This window comes from Parasteatoda tepidariorum, chromosome 4 (genome assembly GCF_982258835.1).
Source record: "Parasteatoda tepidariorum strain Cologne lab strain chromosome 4, Ptep-v5.0, whole genome shotgun sequence".
Lineage (NCBI taxonomy): Eukaryota > Metazoa > Arthropoda > Arachnida > Araneae > Theridiidae > Parasteatoda > Parasteatoda tepidariorum.
The window spans coordinates 94,013,561-94,033,451 of record NC_141758.1 but is presented as its reverse complement, the minus strand read 5'-3'; the positions used below and the strand labels follow the sequence as shown (position 1 = coordinate 94,033,451).

Sequence of the window (19,891 nt, the reverse complement as noted above, 5' to 3'; positions counted from 1 at the left end):
CTATAGCATTATTTGTTTTAAGTATGTTAAGCTATTTCTTATTTTTTCAAGTTTTTCCAGTGATTAAAACTAGTATAGCTAGACTAATATAGGCCACTCAAGAGCACAGTGATGTTTCCTCTTAATATATTGTGTATAATATGTACGGGGAATTTTTTTTCTCCTGATTTGAGTGGCAACCCTTTGTTAGTTAAGGAATCTCATATTAAGTGATCATCGTAATTACTCATTGATTGCTATTTTTTTAATACATTTTCTATTTTAGGAAGAAAGTATTTTTAACCTGTCTTTTTATCACAATTTTTAATTTTTCATAATATAAATCAAGTTTTGTTTTTCAGTGTTTGCCACATCAGATATGTGTTTTTAAAGGTTCAATTACAACTTTAATTTCATAGTAATTTTCATGTATTTGCTGTTGTTACTTGAATTTGAATGTACTTGATTTTAAGTTATTTTTGTAATCAGAATTTTACTTTTTAAGGATCCCTCAGATTAATATTTTTGATTCCTTATTTTTACTCTTTAAATTTTGCTTAGAATGAAATTTTTCAGTAATCTGCATAACGAGTTTGTGTTCATAGTGGACTCTCCAGTTTATGCATGTGTTATTATCTATCCCACAGTGCTTTGCTGCTTTAAAAATTCACTGCATGTTGCCATTTTTTTCTTCCCTTTATTTTTAGTACTATTTTTGTTTTCCCTCTTATTTTTTAGACTCAATTTGTGCGGCATGATACACCTCATCCACGAGAACTAAAAGCTAGGCACAATAAGTTGCTAGTTAGCAAGGCTAAAAACATTGACGGCCATGTTGTGGCACATGAAGAGGTAATGCATTGTACTGCTGTTTTGAATTTTTTTTTATCACAATGAAGTAGTTGTTCCAGAAGTAACAAAACATTTGATTAATGAGTAAACTACTTACTATTTAACAGTAGGTTACGCAATATTTGCAGAAATATTTATATGAAATGAAGCTACCTTTTTTTTCTTTTTTTTGTAGGAATTGACCACCAAGGAATTGAGCCATTTATTTTGAAACTAATTTTTTTTCAGATGTTTCAATTTTATATTTTTTATTTATTTACAGGGTAACCGCATACCTGGAAAGTCATGAATTTCGGTATTGAACTAAATTTGTCATGAAATGTCATGGTTTTTACTATTTTTTTAAAAGAAATCATGGAACGTCATGGATTTAGGTTGCCGAAAAATTTAATTTTTAAAATGGAATCCCCAAATTTCATGGTGTTTCGAATATCTTAATTTCTAACAAAATCCCCACTCACAGTCATATTTTATTAAAATATAAAATGTTATTACCATGTTCTTTAAAAATTATGGTGTTCTTTCAAAAAATGAAAGAAAAAACATAATTTCTAAAACGAATTATCTTTTAAACTTCTGTGATTTCAGAATTTTTATTATTATTATTTTTTTTATCAATTTAATATCTATAAATAAGAAGATGCAGTGTATAACAGTTTTGGTTATACCTATCATTTCAATTAATGTTATTATAATGCCTTTTTGAATTTATTGTTCTGTTTTTGTCGGAGAAAATAGTAACTTTGTTAAGTCATTAAAAATTCTTGGAATTAGTCATGGAAAATCATGAAAAGTCATGAATTTGAAAATCTAAAATGTAGCAGATACCCTGTATTTATTTTTGTGGTTAAAGTTAATTGCTACCTTGGTAAAAATAATGGATTGAAAATAAATGAACTTTGTAGCTCTTCTTTTTTTAGGATTTGCAGTGGCATGAGTCCATTTTTTTTTAGCAATTTGAATATTCTTAACTTTAAAGTATTGTATATTCGATCATAAAGAAAATCGTTGTCTGTGAGAGTAATATTAATTATTGTATATTTTTGAAATGAATGGCTTAATTACTTGCTTTACCATAAAAAGTCATAGAGCAGCTGTCTTTAATATTTAGGCATGCTTGCTGATTTTGCTTTCCATATTTTGCATGGCTGGTAACACTGATGTTTGAGTGTGACTAAAGTTTTATAATTGAAAAACTAAGTCGATGTGTTATTTTTATGAATTGGCAGGTCTTCATTTATTGTGCAAGAGCCGAAGAGGGAAGGGGCTTTCAAGTTGCTTACTTTTACTGGCGTAAGGGAAGATCTGAGAAATACATACATAAAACACTAAATTTCTGTAATGATTGTAGATGGGGGGGGGGGGAATCGGTAAATTTAATTTAATGAAAAAATTTATGTAAATAGGATAAATTCAAAGGAATTTGAACGAATTTCTTTCCAAATCAATGATTATACCTGTAATCAAAGATAGTAATACTGTAATAATGAACACAAAGAAATGACTTCAACTGTAAGCTTCATCTACATAGGTATGATTCTACAAACTAAAGTTAAAATATTGTGTAAATGCTATGTTCTATAAAAAATAATGATTTTGATAGTATAATTAATCGAAGCAAGAATTTTGCTAACTCTAAGTTCAACTATAAAATTCTTAAAAATTTAAACTTGTAAAGAAAAAGTAATAAATCCTTTAAAATGTGTCTATAAAAGTGTACATTCCAAAGAATTCCACAATCTTAAACAAATTCACCAGATAAGATAAAATAGCTCAAACATTTTTCTGTGATATCAAATTTACTGATATGTTAAATTTTTTTCAATATCTAAATTCGTCTGAAACCACCATTATTCAATTAAATTAATAATGAGATATGAATGTTTAAAAACTGTTAAGAAAATCTATAGTGTATGAGTACAGTGTGTTGTTATTGAGAAATTCAATTAGTAAATGATCCCTAAGTTTATCAATTGGGAAATAGTGTATTAGATGTTTGTTTTTTGTTATGAAAATTAAAATGGATTTACTAAAATTGACAATCAAGTAAGAAATAGCATGGCTGCTTCATGTATTTATAGAATTAAAACCTTAGATTAAAATTTAGAGTCTTAGTTTTAAATTACATTTTGAAAGAAAAAAGTGTCACATTTTTTCTCTTGATAGGAAAATGCTGCTGCGAAATGCAGGTCTGATTCTGTTCAAGGAAAAGTTAGAGCCCTACCTACTAAAAGAATTATATGACAGAAAAAAATTAATATTTATTGCATAATGCCAATCATAACATAATCTTTCACAAAGGAAATTGAGAGTTTAAAAGTGTTTTACTTAACGTTTTTTTTAAAACTAAATAACTCCATTTAGTAATAATAGTTTAATATAATAATTTAGTTTAATAACTGAAAAAAACAACTTTTACTCTACCATACAAAATTTTGAAATAAAAATTTTTAAGAAAAATCCTAAAACTAAAAAATTTTACTGTTTGTTATTGGAAACTTTTTATTTACTTTTTTCATTTCAAGTGCAATGTTATCCAATATAAAACAACTTTGTTGTTTTTTTTGAACAAAAAATTGCTTAAAAATATAGTCTAAAATTTAAAAAATATTTGTATATAGCTTGCATTTTTGAAATAAGAAATCAAAAGTAATAATAGTGTATAAAAATTCCTGGCACTTTTTACTTATTATGCTTTTCATTGCTATTTCATTCGGTGATAACAAATATATCTAGATTGGTTTTATGCAAAAGTTCATAAATTATAATTATCATAATTATTTAAAGTAATAGATTATAATTGCATTACGAGTAAAATTTTCTATTATATTGTTTTAGTTACATGCACCGCTACCTTCATAACTTGTACATTTATAATGTCTCATCGGATCAAAAAGTATTTTATTTATTTATTTTTTATTTTCTTAATTTACATCATAATAAAATTTAAATTTACTAGTTAATCAGATTTGTTATCACAAATTCAGATATCCTTAAAGAAATAAAATATTCAAAGAATATTTTTTTCTTTTCAATTATTTCTAAAATGGAATTTTATGTTTGGTTTAAAAAGTCTTTTAAAGGCTTTAAGAGAAAGAAAATTCCTCCCCTGTGAGAATTTAAATTTGAAATTCCTTTAATGTTTTGAGTACAAAGACACTTATCTATATCCTACAGCATGTGTATTTTAGTGGTGGATGGTTCTGTAAAATGAATATGACTCTTTACGTATAAAGAATATGACTCATTACATAAAATGAATATGACTTATTACATATAACATTAGAGCATTACTGTGGTTAGCCACAAAGTTACCTTTCGTCAAAAATTTTTTTTACTACTGTTTCCTGATAGGTAAGAGCTTCTGGAATTTTCATGTAACAGCATAATGCACAAAAACATTTCGTTGTTTGTATAGAAATGTGTTTTTTCCCCCTCTGAAATGGTTTCTCGAACATTTGAATACGTTTCACGTTATAGTCTGATGAATGCATAATTTCAACTGACACTGCATGCTAAAAGAATATTGAATTTTGAAAAAATTTACAAATGACTTTTGTGTGTGCTCTGTATCAGTGCAAATGTTTAACAGATGTACTAAAATACATTTTTTGTATGATGTGAGCGGGTATCCATCGATTTAAAATTTTAAATAGCAAACGAAACTTTAGATAAGACGTAAAAGCATTGCTGCATCTTCTCTTTGAATATATAGACTAAAAGAGCCTACTGACTATGTTTACTAGCAGTAGCTTTATCCAACTAGTTGACATTTCCTTTCTATAATATAATAATTGAATACTAAGTTTTATAATTTTTTTTTCCTTTTTAGATACATTGGGCTATATATACATTTATTTCCCTTTTTTTTAAAAAAAACTGTGAATGACTTTAAATTTTTAAGTTTAAATTTATTCATAAAATTTGCTACATAGCCTGTATATATTATAGTAACTTATTTATAGTAAATTAAACAAATAATGATATAGATTATATATTTCTATTATACATAATTTATATTTTTTTAGTTGAAAAGTATTTTTGCCTTCATACTTTTAAGAGTATAAATTTTTAATATGGTAAAAGCATTTTTTAAAAAAAAAGAGGAAGACTTTTTTGTGATTGGTCTTATTTGCAAATTTATGTTAAGGTTTTTATAATAATTTTGATAAGTTAATAGGATTCTACGAAAGCTGCTATGACAAATATTATTTAGTTTTGAGTATTTCTGAAAACTTCACATGGTTTTTCTGTAAATATTTCAAAAGTAATTTGTCTCAAATTTTTGTTACTTTTGGATCACTCTGTATTTTGTGCATACTCACTGTTTTTTAAGTACTTCAAATGTTTTTGAAAAGTGAAAATTTTGTTTTTGCCTTTTTGAACTGAGCGATTTTTGAACAAGATTTTTGATAATAGCATTTTTCTATATTGCATTAATTTCAATTGCTACATTATGAAAAAATGTTTCTTTTCGAAGTTCAACTACTCAGACTTTAACATTGACTATTTTGCCATTTGTTAAATTCAATATTAGAATAATGTAATATAAATGTGATGCAGTAATTGCTTTTATTTTGCATTTGCATATAGACGCTTGCTGCACAGTTTTATTTAAGTAAATTTAGATTTGTTGTACCCTTTTTTTTTAAATCCCAAATTGTAATAAACTTTTACATTTTAATAAGATCTGTGCCCTCTTTTGAATATTGACATATTTTGAAAACATTTGGCAAATTCTAATTTATATTTTTGTTTCTTATCTACATAGTATTTCATTGGAATGCTTTGTGTTTTCTGTTTAGATAATCGTTTATAGAATAGTTTTGATTAAATATTTAAATTAAAACATAGAATAGTCTTTTTTTTATTTAAATAAATTGTTTTGTTTTTTTTTGTTTTTTTTTATTAAGTTGTATGCCTAGCCATTTAACTTTTTTTTATACAATTAAACACTTTTTATTTTGCTTATAAATGTATTTTTCTATCGAATGACTGCCTAAAATAAATTGTGTCTATGATTAACAGCAACTTGCTGCATCACGTGCTACAGAAATTTTGGTGCAAAACGTGAAAGCAAGATTTGTTTAATTCATTTTAATCTAGTGCTTAAAGAATCCTAAAATATTATCTTTCATCTATAGATTAGAAAATTGTAGACAAAATGGCTGAATGTGATTGTTCAGACATTTAAAACTTAATTTTTAACATGAAAAGGTAAGAACCTTAATTATTTTAATTTTATAAAGCAGTTACAAGGTATAATGTGTTGATTTGAAAGGTAATTTGGTAAGCATATTTTTTTGAAGTGCTGTAATAATATTTGAAATTATTTTTAAAGCTAGATAATAAAATCTGCCCCACCACCCATGAAAAAAGAAATATTCCAGGTAATAGCATATGAAATTTTAAACTTATTTTTCAAGTGTTGCCATTTAAATAACAAAAATTTAAAATCACAACATCATTATTCAATGTATACTCTAGATTATTATAATACAAATTTTTGAAGTGCTCTGTTTGTTTTCATTTTATCCCATTCTTACAAATGAAAATCAAATATTGCCGTTTAATCTTAACTTTAGTTGGCCCAAATAAGTGAAATTTACTATTAAGTTTTATTAAGAATTTTTAAGTTTATTAGTAAAGAAATGTTTAGAATGTTTATTTTTTTTATTAATTTTTAAACAAAAAATATTGTAAAAGAAAAATATTTATGTAAAAAAGTGAAAGATAAATATGCCGATAGGTTTGTCAAAGCAACCAGGAGAAATTATACATCACAGATTATTGGCATTTTCAATTAGCAACACCTTATATAAATTTTAAATCAAACGTGTATACATATCACACATTAAAAAATGTCAGATTATTATATTTAGTTAGATTGTAATTGGGAATTTACATTTAAAAGTAATATTGTATGGCGATTAGGTACTGTATTCGAATCTACTAACGTTTTCTGCTTTTTCTTACCATTACTATTTATTGTTTATAGAAGGGAAATGAAGTGATTGACAGTTTTAGACCTCAAAGATCGAGCATAACATCTGTCACTTCATCGAGCTCGGAAACCTCAGCGACACAGTTTAAAGGTATGTGAAGGATGAGTTTTTTTTCTTTATTGTAGAGTTTAGGGCAAAATTTAAGAAATTTTGTTACTAGCCTGTGGAAGCCTTTTTAGCAGTGACTAGTTTTTAAAACATGTGGCTACTTTCTCAAAAATTGAAATTTCTAAACAATTAAAAAAAACTGATGCTATTAATGTAAAATATTTCTTCTGGTGCAATTATCAAAAAAAAAAAAGCCTTGAGCTCTCCAAATTGGTTTATGTAAAATTTAAAAGTTCTATAAAATGTAAGGTTCCAGCAACATCAAATTATGTTTATTTCGGAATAAGGTTCATGCAACATCAAACTGTGTTTATTTCTGAACACAAATGTATTTTTTATCGAAAAAATCTCCCTTAATTCTGATTATAATTGTGCAGCAACTAGGAAAAATTGGAATTATCGGGAGTTAATTGATTTTGGAAATTTCAAGGAATTTCTAAAAAATCTTTAAAAAAAAGGAAATATTTTATAACAAGCACTTAAGCCATCAATGCTTCAATCCTTGAGCAGTGCTTCACCAAGAATGACCTAAACAAGTTTTCTCCCATATTTCTGGTCCTGAAGTTTCTTCAGTAGTGATTCGTCGTTTTTTCGGTCGTTAACCTATAGGTTTTCGAAATGGATATATTGAACACGTTATTATGACATGTGAATTTCTAATTTGAGCTATCACTTTCTTTAAGTGCTCAATTCGTAACAATTCTATTATATTTTCTTATCTTTTGATTCTTCGTGATTCCATTGTGATTTTATGTCATTTGATGATTGTTCTTTCACAAGTTATTTATCATTTTTCCAGCTTTTTCTCATGGTTTTTCAAATTTAGATATTTTAAATACAATTTTATTACATCATAGGAATTTTGAATTTGATGTATCACTTTTTTTAATCTGTCAGATTCTTGACATTATAACTTCACCTCGATGAATGTGCTGTTTTTCATCTATTTATCATTTTTAAGCTCTTTCCACAGGATGGAATCAAACTTTTTTTTCTTTCTTGAATATGTTATTGCGACAAACAATTGAATAAGAGTTGTCACTTTTTGGCGTGTGTGATTCACAATGACTCCTCCTTAAATCCACGTCTTTACCCCATTGTTTTTTTGGGGGGCCATGTTTTTTCTAAGTCTTTATACACTGTTATCATGACAAATTAAGTAGTATGAATAGTAAATGAACTTAGTATATTTTAGGTTTCCTTAAAGTGATGCAAATCTTTGTGAAATGCAATGCTCCTTTTTGTGATTGATACTTTTTTTTAGGGGATTCAATGTCATTTTTAAGATCTAGAATATATAATATTGGAATAATGAAAGAAAAAAAAGTATATAATATTAGAATAATAATTTATAATATTAAACTGTCTATCGCTATTATTTCATTCTACTCTAATTGATTATATATTTTAAATGATAAAGTATTTTTATTTTATTTAATATTAAATGTGATTGGCGCGATACAGGAAAAATCTTGAATTTACTCTGAAAATGTCTTCTCACTGGGCACCTCGTGGTGGAAAAAAATAATCCTATGTAGTAAATACGAAAAGCTGAAAGCACATGTAACAGAGCTCGTGGGAGCATTATTCTCTGATAAAAAATTGGTGACTGAAAAATTTTTAATCCCCACTTTTTATATTTAGTGTCTGATGGCGGCCATTAATTTTACTCTATATATTTTTTACTATTTAATGTTTTCCATTAAGAGACAAATGTAAAATTTGAATCTAAATGTATCTGTAATGCAATATGAAATTTCACTTATTGGAGGAAATTTCACTTATTTAATTTATTTGTAATTCTGATCTATTTGTAATTAGATAATGCTTAGTTCAAAGGAAAAAATGAATAAAATAAGATTGCTTGTTATTTAGTTAAAAAACCTTTTAGTGCCATTGCAAAAATTTATTATTAGAACAAATAAGACATGTGAATGAATAAATCATTTAAATATACATTTTTTAAGTTTATTCTAACGTAAATTTTAAGTCTTTATGCATTATCAACTTACTGTCAAAAAAGAAAGAAAAAAATATTTTTTTTATGTTAAATTTAACGTATGTCAGTTTCTTTATTTGTTTGAATTCTTTTAGTTCATAAGTGGGATCTTAAATTAGTTTATAATTTTAGTTTTATAGCCAGAAAAACACAATTTAGAAGAACACACTATTATCACTCAAGAATAGTGTAAAATCAAATGAATTTTTTTTATTTTGTTGATGAAAAAAATATCTAATTATAATGAGAAATAAAAAAGTTATTGTAACTAAAATTAAAGATAAAGAAAAACTCTTGATGATTTTCAGAGTATAAGTATTATTAATTAATAATTTGGAGTATAAATATTAAGCTCTGACTTTTCAGATGCTGTTCAGAGCTTAGCAGATATTCCTGATTCAGATGATCTTCCAGAGGCTGATCAAATGCCAGAACAGACTGAAGATGTTGATTCAAATCGTCCATTGTATCGTGCTCAAACCCGTGAAGATTTGCTGGATGAAGAAGAATCTGCGCTCGACAGTTCGGATGTATGTTTTTTTTTCTGTCTTTACTGATAGATTTTTCATGCAGCTTATATCTTTTTAAAGCTACTGCTTTTGAAATTCGAAAAACTTTTTCCTGGAGATTAGATATGAATCCTTTATTATTTATAAGTTTCTCGTTCTGTAATTCAAAGGTGTCCAACTATCGGTACTGTACCAGGGGTTCCAATAATTTGACCTTTTGATTAAAAAGAAATGATAATGATTTTGTAGTTATTTGTATAGTTATATAAATATCCCATTATTAATTCATTATTTGTTTAATGCATATTTCAGTTATTTTTATTTAAACTATTTAAGCTAAATGCTAATAAAAAAAGAAATGACAAAATTATTTAAAAAAAAAAATTTGCCAAAAAAATATTGAATACATTAGGAGGAAAAGGAAATGTATTTATGAAAGAAATTCATTATTATTCATCATCTAACTTTTGAATTGAAAATATTGTTAGAAAAACTGAATTCAATGCTAAAAAGATTTTCTTTGAAAAGTTTGAAGTTTCTTTGAAAGTTCATTCTCAAGATTTATAAGTTTTTTTCCCCATTCCAACAAAATTTATAATTCAGCATATTTTATTTATTTTTGACTCAAATTTTAACCTAAACAAATTCAAAAGAGGAGGCTAGATACTACTCCAGACCTGCGAGTTCAACTGTCTGATACAAAACCGTAATTTAATTTTGGCGAAATAATGAAGAAATCTATGATATGAAAAGCAATTTTGTTTGTATAGCAAAAAAAAAAAATGCCCTAGAATATAAAAAAATAATTACCCTGAAATAGAAGGGAAGGGACAATATTACATGTCCCAAAGAATCTCAAAAATAAAGTAAAAAGAGTAAATTTAAAAATCCTTTAATGCTTTCATAACAATTACAATTGTCATTAAAATTTTGGCCTTAATTAAGATCAATCTAAATTGTAATATGATTGTCATGTTTATTTTCTCTTGTGTAATAAGTGAATTTTTAAAAATATTTTTGTTTATCTTACAGGAAGCAGAGAAACATGTAGGATTCGACACTGATACAGATGATCAATCAGATAGGCCAAATAAATTGTATCGAAGAGATACACCTCACCATTTAAAAAATAAACGCATTAACCTGATTGATTCTCAAAAGGATTCAGAAAAGGTATGGATTTTTAGTAAAAAATTGCTTTACAGATTCAATGCATCTGTAGACCTGTTTATTTTAGATTAACTTTGCTTGAGAAATACTTTAGAGCAGGGGTGTCAAACTCAAAAGCTAACTTGGGCCAAATAAACAATGCTTAACTTTAGGCGGGCCGAAAAAAAAATCTATGTTCATAGAAACAAATATTTTTATTTTGAATTGTAATAAACATATATAAAGTTAAATTATTGTTTACGTCCAGATTCTTGACATCTCTTCTCTGCTACTATCTTTTTTATTTTGGGAGAAATTTTATTGACAGAGACTACTTTCAAAATTGACCCAACGTGAACTTTATTAATACGGTTCTGGACAGGAGATTTATTTTCATTCATAACAGAAAATAATTGCTCTCCCTAAGTACTTCCAAACATGGAAATAATTTAATGCTCGAATTTTCGGGTATTTTCAAACCTTGCCGGTAAATATTCGTGAAATTTAGGCACACCCACTTCAGTGAATTTTGCCTACAAATTTGAGTCACACTGAATCTCAATCACTTCCATTTGCTTATAACTGGGTACTGAGTCTATATTTATTGAGAAAATCGAAGAAAACAAACAAAATTTGTGTTCCAAGGAATTAAAATCTATAAACCTTGTTTCAAATTCTGTTCTAAGATTTGAAATTGTTTTCTGTGTATTTTTGATACGATGCAGTATCATCTAAACTAGATTTGTTCTTGTTGCACGTTGGGAAGTGCTCTAAATCTTCATTTTTCAGTTGCCTTTCCCAAAGAAATAGTTGACATAAGCGTTTGGTTATATCAACCATAAAAGATAAATCTTGCAACCATATTTGATCGGAGAACAAGCTTGTATCTTGATTTATAGTTTTTAAAAACTTACATATTTTTTCTTTCAAATCCCAGAATTGTTTGAGAACCTTGGAGCAAGATAACCAACTTACCTCGCTATAGTAGGATAAACCTGATTATGTATTATCTAATTGATAGCTTAGTGTGAAACGGACTCCATTTAAGCCAGTTAGAATTTTACATTTTCGCGCGTACAATTTGAAATTATCTATATAGTTTATAAATAAAGTATATTATAATTTTACATTTTCGCGCGTTCAATTTAAAATTATCCATGTAGTTTATAAATAAAGTATATTATAATTTTATATGCTGCTTTCGTTTCTAATTCACATTTTTATTTTATTTTTAATTTGCTTCAGATATATTGGCTGGACCATAAAAATGTTCATCTCGGGCCGCGAGTTTGACACCCCTGCTTTAGAGCATATTAGTTAATTAAAATTAAATTGCTTTACTTACTTTTTGATGTGTAGAAGCAAATTATTGATTAATTACGAAAGGTTGGAAAATGAGAGAGAAAGCTAAAATCATTAGACAGGGAGACAGCAACACTTTTGTAAATTTCATTCCTTTTCATTGTTTTATTTATATTAAATATTTTTTTAATTTTATAATATATTGCCTTGAATATATCATGCTGCTTTATATTAAAATTTGTCTTGATTCAATTAAAAAATACTCATCACGATTAATTGTTATTAATGCTGAAAACTGTATGCTACAAAATAATCACATTAATGTAAATAATATTAAGATATGACATTTTTACATATGTTGTCAATCAAATGCGAAATTAACTTTTAAGCATATTCCCTTCTAAATGTTAAATCTTTTTTTGCACTGTAAGGGTTTTGTTTCTATTTAAATTGCTTTAAACCCTATAAACTTTCTTTAAATTAAAGTATATAACTTGCATTTATTTTACTCACTAGAATATTATATTTTATTTTAACAAAAATTTAATTAATGAACATTAAAGTTATTTATTGTTAAAATTTATGTTTAAAATAACTTTTGTAATGTGATAAAAAAATCCATGACTTTTCCCATTTTTATTTATTTCAAATTATCTGATATTTTTTTTTTCTGATAAGGGAATTTATTTTTAAATGTAATCAGTTTTGCAATCTATAGTTTTAAACATTTGAAAGTATTTAATTCTATGCAAACATGTTACTAAATTTATTGCTCAAAAGAATTTAGTGCCTAGAACAAAAATGTTTTTATAATTATTACTACCGATATTCGTGCCTAAATACTTGGGCATTTTGCCCTTCATTGGTCAATCAGCTGTGCATGTAGCCCTTTACTCAAAAAGGCATTCCTAAGCATTAAAAAAAAAAAAGAATTCGCCTCTTCTATCAGATTTAAGTTATGGACTATATAATATTAAATTACAATAATGCTCTATTGTCTTTATATATTTGTATATGCACATACGATAGAGTCCCGATTGTGTGAGTTTCCGCTTTAACCAAGCTATCAAATATTTCAATGATTTTTTTTTTAAACTACCGCCGAAAATAATCTCAGTTTTATCTTCCAAATACTCAGGAAAACGAAATCCAACAACTTGATCCAATTATATGATCGTTAATATCGTCAATTATGAAAACGAATCTAGCGAAGATGATGAAAATCAGTGACTATGAAAATCAACATATAAAAATTTCTCATACAGACAGACTTAAAGTTATTGAAAGTGCTATTGAATATATGGAACAGAAAGAAAAGGTGACACCAGCCTTCCTGTTATCCTCAAAAAAATGGCAAAGCATTGCTACAAAAAAGCACCAAAGTATTGTTAAACAAAAAATGATTAAGAACTTCTTTAAGTAAAAACTCTTTAATTCTCATAAAGTATGCTCTTCAGGAGTTTTCAAGTAAGCTTTTAAATTATAATATGTATTGTATGTGGTGTAGTCGTATAAATTTTGTATTTGTTAAATATATTACATTTATACCTACTATTTATTTTTAAAATTTCTTTATACTCTTCGCTGTAACCGAGTTTTTCGGTTATCCGAGTTAGTCGTGGTCCACATTAACTTGGATAATCTGGACTCTACTGTATATATATATATATAGATATCTATAAGAAATGTAAATTAACCCCTTTTTTTTCTATAGGTTCTTGCTATTTTAGCACAAGCTGCTGATAAAAAACCTATATCAGATGAAGCACCCTCCTCCAACTCCTCACCTCTTCCACCTGAATTAGAAAATGATGAAACTACTCATGATGCAAATGGTTATTATTAAATACATTCTGTATTTTTTTGATAATAAATTATAATTAAAGCAATTTTTATAATTTGTTAAAATGAAAAACAGAACTTGCCAGAGTGTTATAATGAAATATTTCCTTTGCTAGTTCAAAAATGAATTCTATTATAAAATTTTAATGGCAAGTTATTTATGGTTCAATTGCTCTTGCTTCATGAGATATTTGATTTCAGTGGTAATTATTCTGTGAATCTCATCAATATTTTTTTAAACAAAACATTTAATTTATTTTATAGGTCTTGATGAAAGAAATATAAATATTACTATTGCTCCTTCTGACATAGAGATAGTGATCCAGAAAACGACTGCAGGCTTGGGTTTAAGTATAGCTGGAGGTATTGGTTCTACGCCTTACAAAGGAACTGATGAGGTTATTTTTTTTTAAATTTGAATTATTTTTATTTTGTACAAAGAAGTTTACATATAATCGATTTAGGATAACTCTAATCTGAAGGGACTGAAGCTCAACTTTGGCTTATCTGAGATCTAGATTAATATTAGATTAATTTTTTTAAAGTTATAATAAATTTAGATTTAATAATTAATATATAGATAATTGATTTAATAAATAATTTTTAAACAACAGAATGACCCAAATTTAAGAAAAATTATCAAGATTATGAATTATTAGAATGTGAGTATGAACCTTACTTTTAATTAACTTTCTCATTATTAAGTAATATCACATTTTTCGTTAAATTGAGCACGTTTAAGTCTCTTTAAACAACAAATCATCAATTTTTTGTAGGTGCAAAAGTATTGAAGCATTAATGTTTTCTTTGCTCTTTATAATTCTTTGTTGAGCCTCTAATCATTCTTGGTTCTTATGTGTTTGAAGCTAGTGCTTCTATACTTTCTTCTTCTCCTTCTGTTGATGATATAAATTATTCAGAAATTTTGCCATAAGCAGCAATGTCTTCTTTAAAGTTTATAAAAATCTGTATTCTCACATTCTGTCTCATTAAGTTCTACAGTTGCAGATGTAGATGTGTAGTACATTTATCCATAAAGAGTCGCACTTCGTTTTTTAGCCTGCTATTTAGCTTTATTTTCCAACAGGTACATATCCACGTACCTCTAAAAACGATACTGACGTATATGGTCTACGAAGCTCTAATAACTCTCTTTTGTAATGTTCTTTGAAATGTTTTTTTTTATGGAGTGATATTTTAAAATTAATTATAACTAGGGCCCTATAAATTATGCGAATATGCGGAAGATTCGGAAACCCGCATAATTCACAATTATCCGCATAACTTACAATTTTCCGCGTAATCGCAGCATATCTGTATAATTTTTATTTTTCAGCAAAATGTATTCGTTTACCAGATAAATTTCTCCTTAAGGGCTTTTTTTCAATTGAAATGTATCTTCTTTTTCAATTCCAAGAATCTTTCTGGTCAGGTGGTCAAATCTTTCCAAGAATCTGACAGAGGTGGACAAATTCACAGGAAACTTTAAGAAATTGTTCAAGCATTGTCCTGCAAGAAAGCGCCGCTATTTAAAGTTTTTAACAGATGACAATAAGAAAGCTAAACTTTGTCCAGCACCAGTGAAGACACGGTGGAATTCCTGGTTTAAATCAGTGCAATATCATGCTGAATATTGTAATGTTTACATAGAATTTTTTAGCAGTGAAATAAACCTTACTCCTGACACTGCTTGTCTCAATCAGTGCAAAGTTTTTGTGGAAAGCAAGTGCGTTTGCAAAGACTTTCAGTTCATTGCAGAACACGCTCAGATATTAATGGATACTTTTCTCTTTTTCGAAACATGTGGTGTATCTATTCACAAAGCTTACAATAAGATTTTTGATCTGCGGTCTAAACTTCGATGTAATTCTCAGGCATCATACTCACAAAAAGATTCACGCAACGTATTTCTTCAAGAAGTGTTTCACAAAACAAATTGCAAAGTTTAATACTTACTACTCTCCAGAACTAGACATATTCAAAAACCGCCGCCTAAGTTTAGTCAATCTGCATTAAGCTTCATGAAAGCTGCTCGAGTTTTTGATCCAGAACAAATAGTCAACTTAAACATTGAAGACGACGATGTATTCAAGAATATTCCAGTAATGAGTGGTCAAGATATAAAACTCGAGTATGCTGCTTACAAAGAATATGTAAAAGAATGTTCAAACCAGGACTTAATTAGATTCTGGAATTCAGAGGTAGTCTCAGAGAGATTTCCAGAACTTACAAAAAAAGCAAGACAAGTGCTCTCAGTGCTTCCTAATTCAGTAGATTGTGAAAGAGCTGTATCCTACTACGGCCAAATTTTTACAAAACAAAGACAGAGTTTGAAAGAAAACGCAGCTTCTGGACTAACTTCTGCATGCATAATTTTTAAAAGACACCGCATCCTTGCCGCATAGTTTTTAAAAATCGCCGCATCCTAGCCGCATAATTTTTGAAAAATTTCCGCATAATTTATAGGGCCCTAATTATAACTAACAAATTAATTATAACTAACAATTTGGTATATTTCAGGGCATATTTGTATCTAAAGTGATTAGTGGTGGACCAGCTGAAGCTGGAGGTTTGAGGATCGGTGATAAAATTGTCTCAGTAAGTATATTACTTTTCCATTTTATTCATTTAAATTTTAAATGTTTTTTTTTTTCTAAATATCATACTGAAATTTTTTCTTTTTTAAAATACCTTTACAAAAATATTTCTGAATCAGCCAAAATTTGTAACAAAACAATCAAAATATTTTTTCTTACTTGCTTCATTAAGTTTTTAAAATTTTGGATATCAAGAAGAAGTTATTTCATTCTTATGTTGTCCCCCCTTGAAACTAAAGGAATTCATTGATTTGGGAGTGTAATACAGTGTTCCTTTAATTTGTGCACATTAAAAATAAGAAAATGTTTAATAAACTTTTTTTTAGATTTATATGGAAATAAAAAATGAATTAGCAATATCTCTTTAGTATTCATTATATCGTTTTTGTAATTTATTTTATGGTAAATACTGTTAAACCTAATTGCATTCTTTTTATGTTATATCTTTAGATTGCATTTCGAATTTAGGCGAAAGTATAAGAAAAATTAATATTGTTTAAGCATGTACTTTGAAATTTAAGTTTAAATTGCAGTGATTGATTTATATCTTTGAATATTTTACTAAGGAAATACTTGTTAAAAAGCATTAATTAAGTTCGTACTTGTCCGATTGTCATGTTAAAAATTGTTTTGTCCTTATTTGACTTGCTATTTAGTTTTTTTACCTTGATGTTTCAAATTTTTGTGTGTGTTCAAGCTATCCTATTTTCTAAGATTACAAACTACTTCAAAATATTCGATTTATTTTATTTAATGATGCTAATAAAAATTGCAAAATTCAATATTTCGGATTAAATATATACGTGGTTCAGTACATAGCCTTACCCACAAGATTCACTGTTTCAAATTACTTAGGAATTCAAACATTTTATGGAAAAGAAACTCTCTTCGTCATTTTTAATTATCAAATTTTTATCTAGATGGTCATTTGCCAATTAATTATTTTTAGTAAATGCAATAATTACTATCACAGGGTTAAAGTTGTGCAGTTTGTCTCTTTCATCTGATTTTAAAAATGATAGATTCCAATCAATTATATGGTAATCATATTGTCGAATTTTTCAGTGATGATTTGAGTGATTATCCACTAAATTACTTTTGTACAAAAATATTAAGCAGCAGTTTCATTGTGTTTCTCTTTTGTTTCTTTTATATTTTAATGATCTAGTTATAATGATCTAATGATATAACTTATCTGACAGTCTGATTTTAATCAGTAGTTCTATTATTAGTCGAGGTACATCAGTAGTTCTATTATCATTGGTACTGCAACCAATTGTGCAAAAACGTGTCTTTTAATATTTTTAATGCTTTCAAATTATTTTATTTCTTTAAATTCTTGTATTTTAACAAACTTGGTTGGTTTTTGTTGTTTAATTTTCAATTTAAGAAATTTGATTCTTCTTATTTTTATCATTATTGATAATATATATTATTGATAAATTCAAAAGGCAAGGACAAATTTTTCATATTGTTCACATCCTTAAAATAGTAACATTCTATCGAAACAAGCTCAAGTCTATTCGATTTTACTGGTGCATAACTAGTTATGGTGTGATAAATCCTAATTTCATACTTAAATTTTGTACAATTAATTAGCTTTATTTTTGTGCAGGTTAATGGGAAAATTTTGGAAAATGTTACTCACTTTGATGCTGTGGATGCTTTAAAAGCAGCTGGCTCTACGATGGTTATGGTCATTCGAAGAGAAGCCGAGGATGTCAAAAATGTATGTAAAATTTCAACAATTGTATCATTTAGTATTTAAACATAGAAAATTTGCCTGTTAAATATTAAGTGGCCTCTTTAATATGAAATTGTTGACTAAGTTCATACTTTTAATTCTTATTCAAATTCCATTTCTTTCCTTTTAGAAATAATGATCCCTTTTGCTTATAATGATTAAATTTAAAAATGATGTACTATCCTTGTTCATGTTATACTGTTTAAAGAAAAGGTGGAGAAATTCTCTGTACCAAGTTAAAATACGCATTGCCCTATTAATCATTTAAAATTATTAAAGGTCTTTCATGATGTATTTCTTGCTTGAAACTAGCTGAACTTTACTTAAAATACTAATGTTCTAAGGTAGTTTTTTAAAATTATTAAAAGTACAGCAGATGAAACATATGCATTATGTGTTCGCTACAAAAATTAAGTGAAATTTTTTTTCTTCTAAAGCTAGACAATAAACATTATATAAGTACATTTTAACTTCTCAATAAATATTATATGGAAACATTACTACTGGTGGAACCTTACATCTAGATTTAGAGAGTATTTCTTGTTTCAGAAGTTTCTCGTTGGATATGAGTTCCACTGTACCCTAAAATCAGTGGTCGAAAAAAACTACATCATATTTGTAGTTGTAACTGCTATTTTTAAATGTAGTGATAAATTTTAAGGAGATAAACTTTGCAGTTGAACTTAACACATATGTTTAAAATTATTTTGAATAGGAAATTGGCTTACATTAAATGTAAGGAAATAATTAAGAATTATTTATTGGCAAGCCAGTTTGTCATTCCAAAAAAAAAAAATTCTCAAATTTTTTTTCATTTCACCTTCAACCTTTTATGCCTTTTTTGTCAACAAATATTTAATTTAAGAAAGGTAACTCTCAATTACTTGTAATTTTTTTAGTGCTCTTTTAATTTCCCTAAAAAGTTAAGTACATCAAAAAAAAATTTCCCTTTCTTTGAAATAACATCAATGTTTCACGAGTCTACATTCCTATGTGAAAATGCGACCTAAGTGATTAATTATCTATTTTCCGTAGTGGTTAGTTATATGTGATTTTAAATACGTAGTTTCTCATTGCGTCCATTGACGGACCCACTAAAATTTGTGCCCATCAAATTTGAAACATTTGTAGCGTTACAGCTTTGTTACTATTCTTAACTAACGTCAAAATTTATTGCTAGAAATCACTACAAACTACTGTTTTGTATTACACTACTCACTGCACTACTATTTTTAAAAAAGTAACACACTACACTATAAACTTTTTTTTTTTTTTTTTTTTTATCCCGGGGTCAGTCTAGGTTTTTCTGTTAGGTACCTATTTTGTGAAAATTTAGACATAACTAGTGGGCTACGCAATCTTATATGGCTTGCTTCGCTACTTAACTTAGGTACATTGCAAATGCACAAAATTCTAAGAATTCAAAACAATCATTCAAATCCATATAACACCTTTTTTTTTGAAAAATAATTGCATCTTTTTAGTAAATACTAAGTCATTAAAATAAATTTGAATTCAAATAAATGACTTTAAACCTATTAGAAATGTGCTATAGTATAATTCGTAATATAAATCAAAAATCGTCAAATAAATTCGTAATATATAAATTCGTGAAAAAAAGCACTTTCGACAAAATACTAAAATAGAGATCAATCGACAAAGACTACTCACTTCTGACTAGCTTAATAGTATGAGATTGCCGCAGCTGATGCTCTCTCTGGTTTTTTCAGTTTCCGTTTTTAAAAGCGCTATATGTTGAGCCACCTCATTTAGATTTGGCATGTGACATTTTTAGCGGCAATCAT

At 27.2% G+C, this 19,891-nt stretch overlaps 1 protein-coding gene across 1 annotated transcript in view; it reads left to right on the top strand.

Annotated features, from left to right (window-relative positions):
- The window catches only part of LOC107436583 (protein lap4), an 88,543-nt gene that overhangs the window by 15,585 nt on the left and 53,067 nt on the right, over nucleotides 1-19,891 (top strand). Inside the window, exons 12-19 of the mRNA XM_016048347.4 lie at nucleotides 718-831; nucleotides 6,830-6,926; nucleotides 9,310-9,473; nucleotides 10,485-10,625; nucleotides 13,618-13,738; nucleotides 14,010-14,143; nucleotides 16,266-16,343; nucleotides 17,958-18,071. Coding sequence (XP_015903833.1) covers nucleotides 718-831; nucleotides 6,830-6,926; nucleotides 9,310-9,473; nucleotides 10,485-10,625; nucleotides 13,618-13,738; nucleotides 14,010-14,143; nucleotides 16,266-16,343; nucleotides 17,958-18,071 — 963 coding nt within the window. The remainder of the gene's footprint in view (nucleotides 1-717; nucleotides 832-6,829; nucleotides 6,927-9,309; nucleotides 9,474-10,484; nucleotides 10,626-13,617; nucleotides 13,739-14,009; nucleotides 14,144-16,265; nucleotides 16,344-17,957; nucleotides 18,072-19,891) is intronic.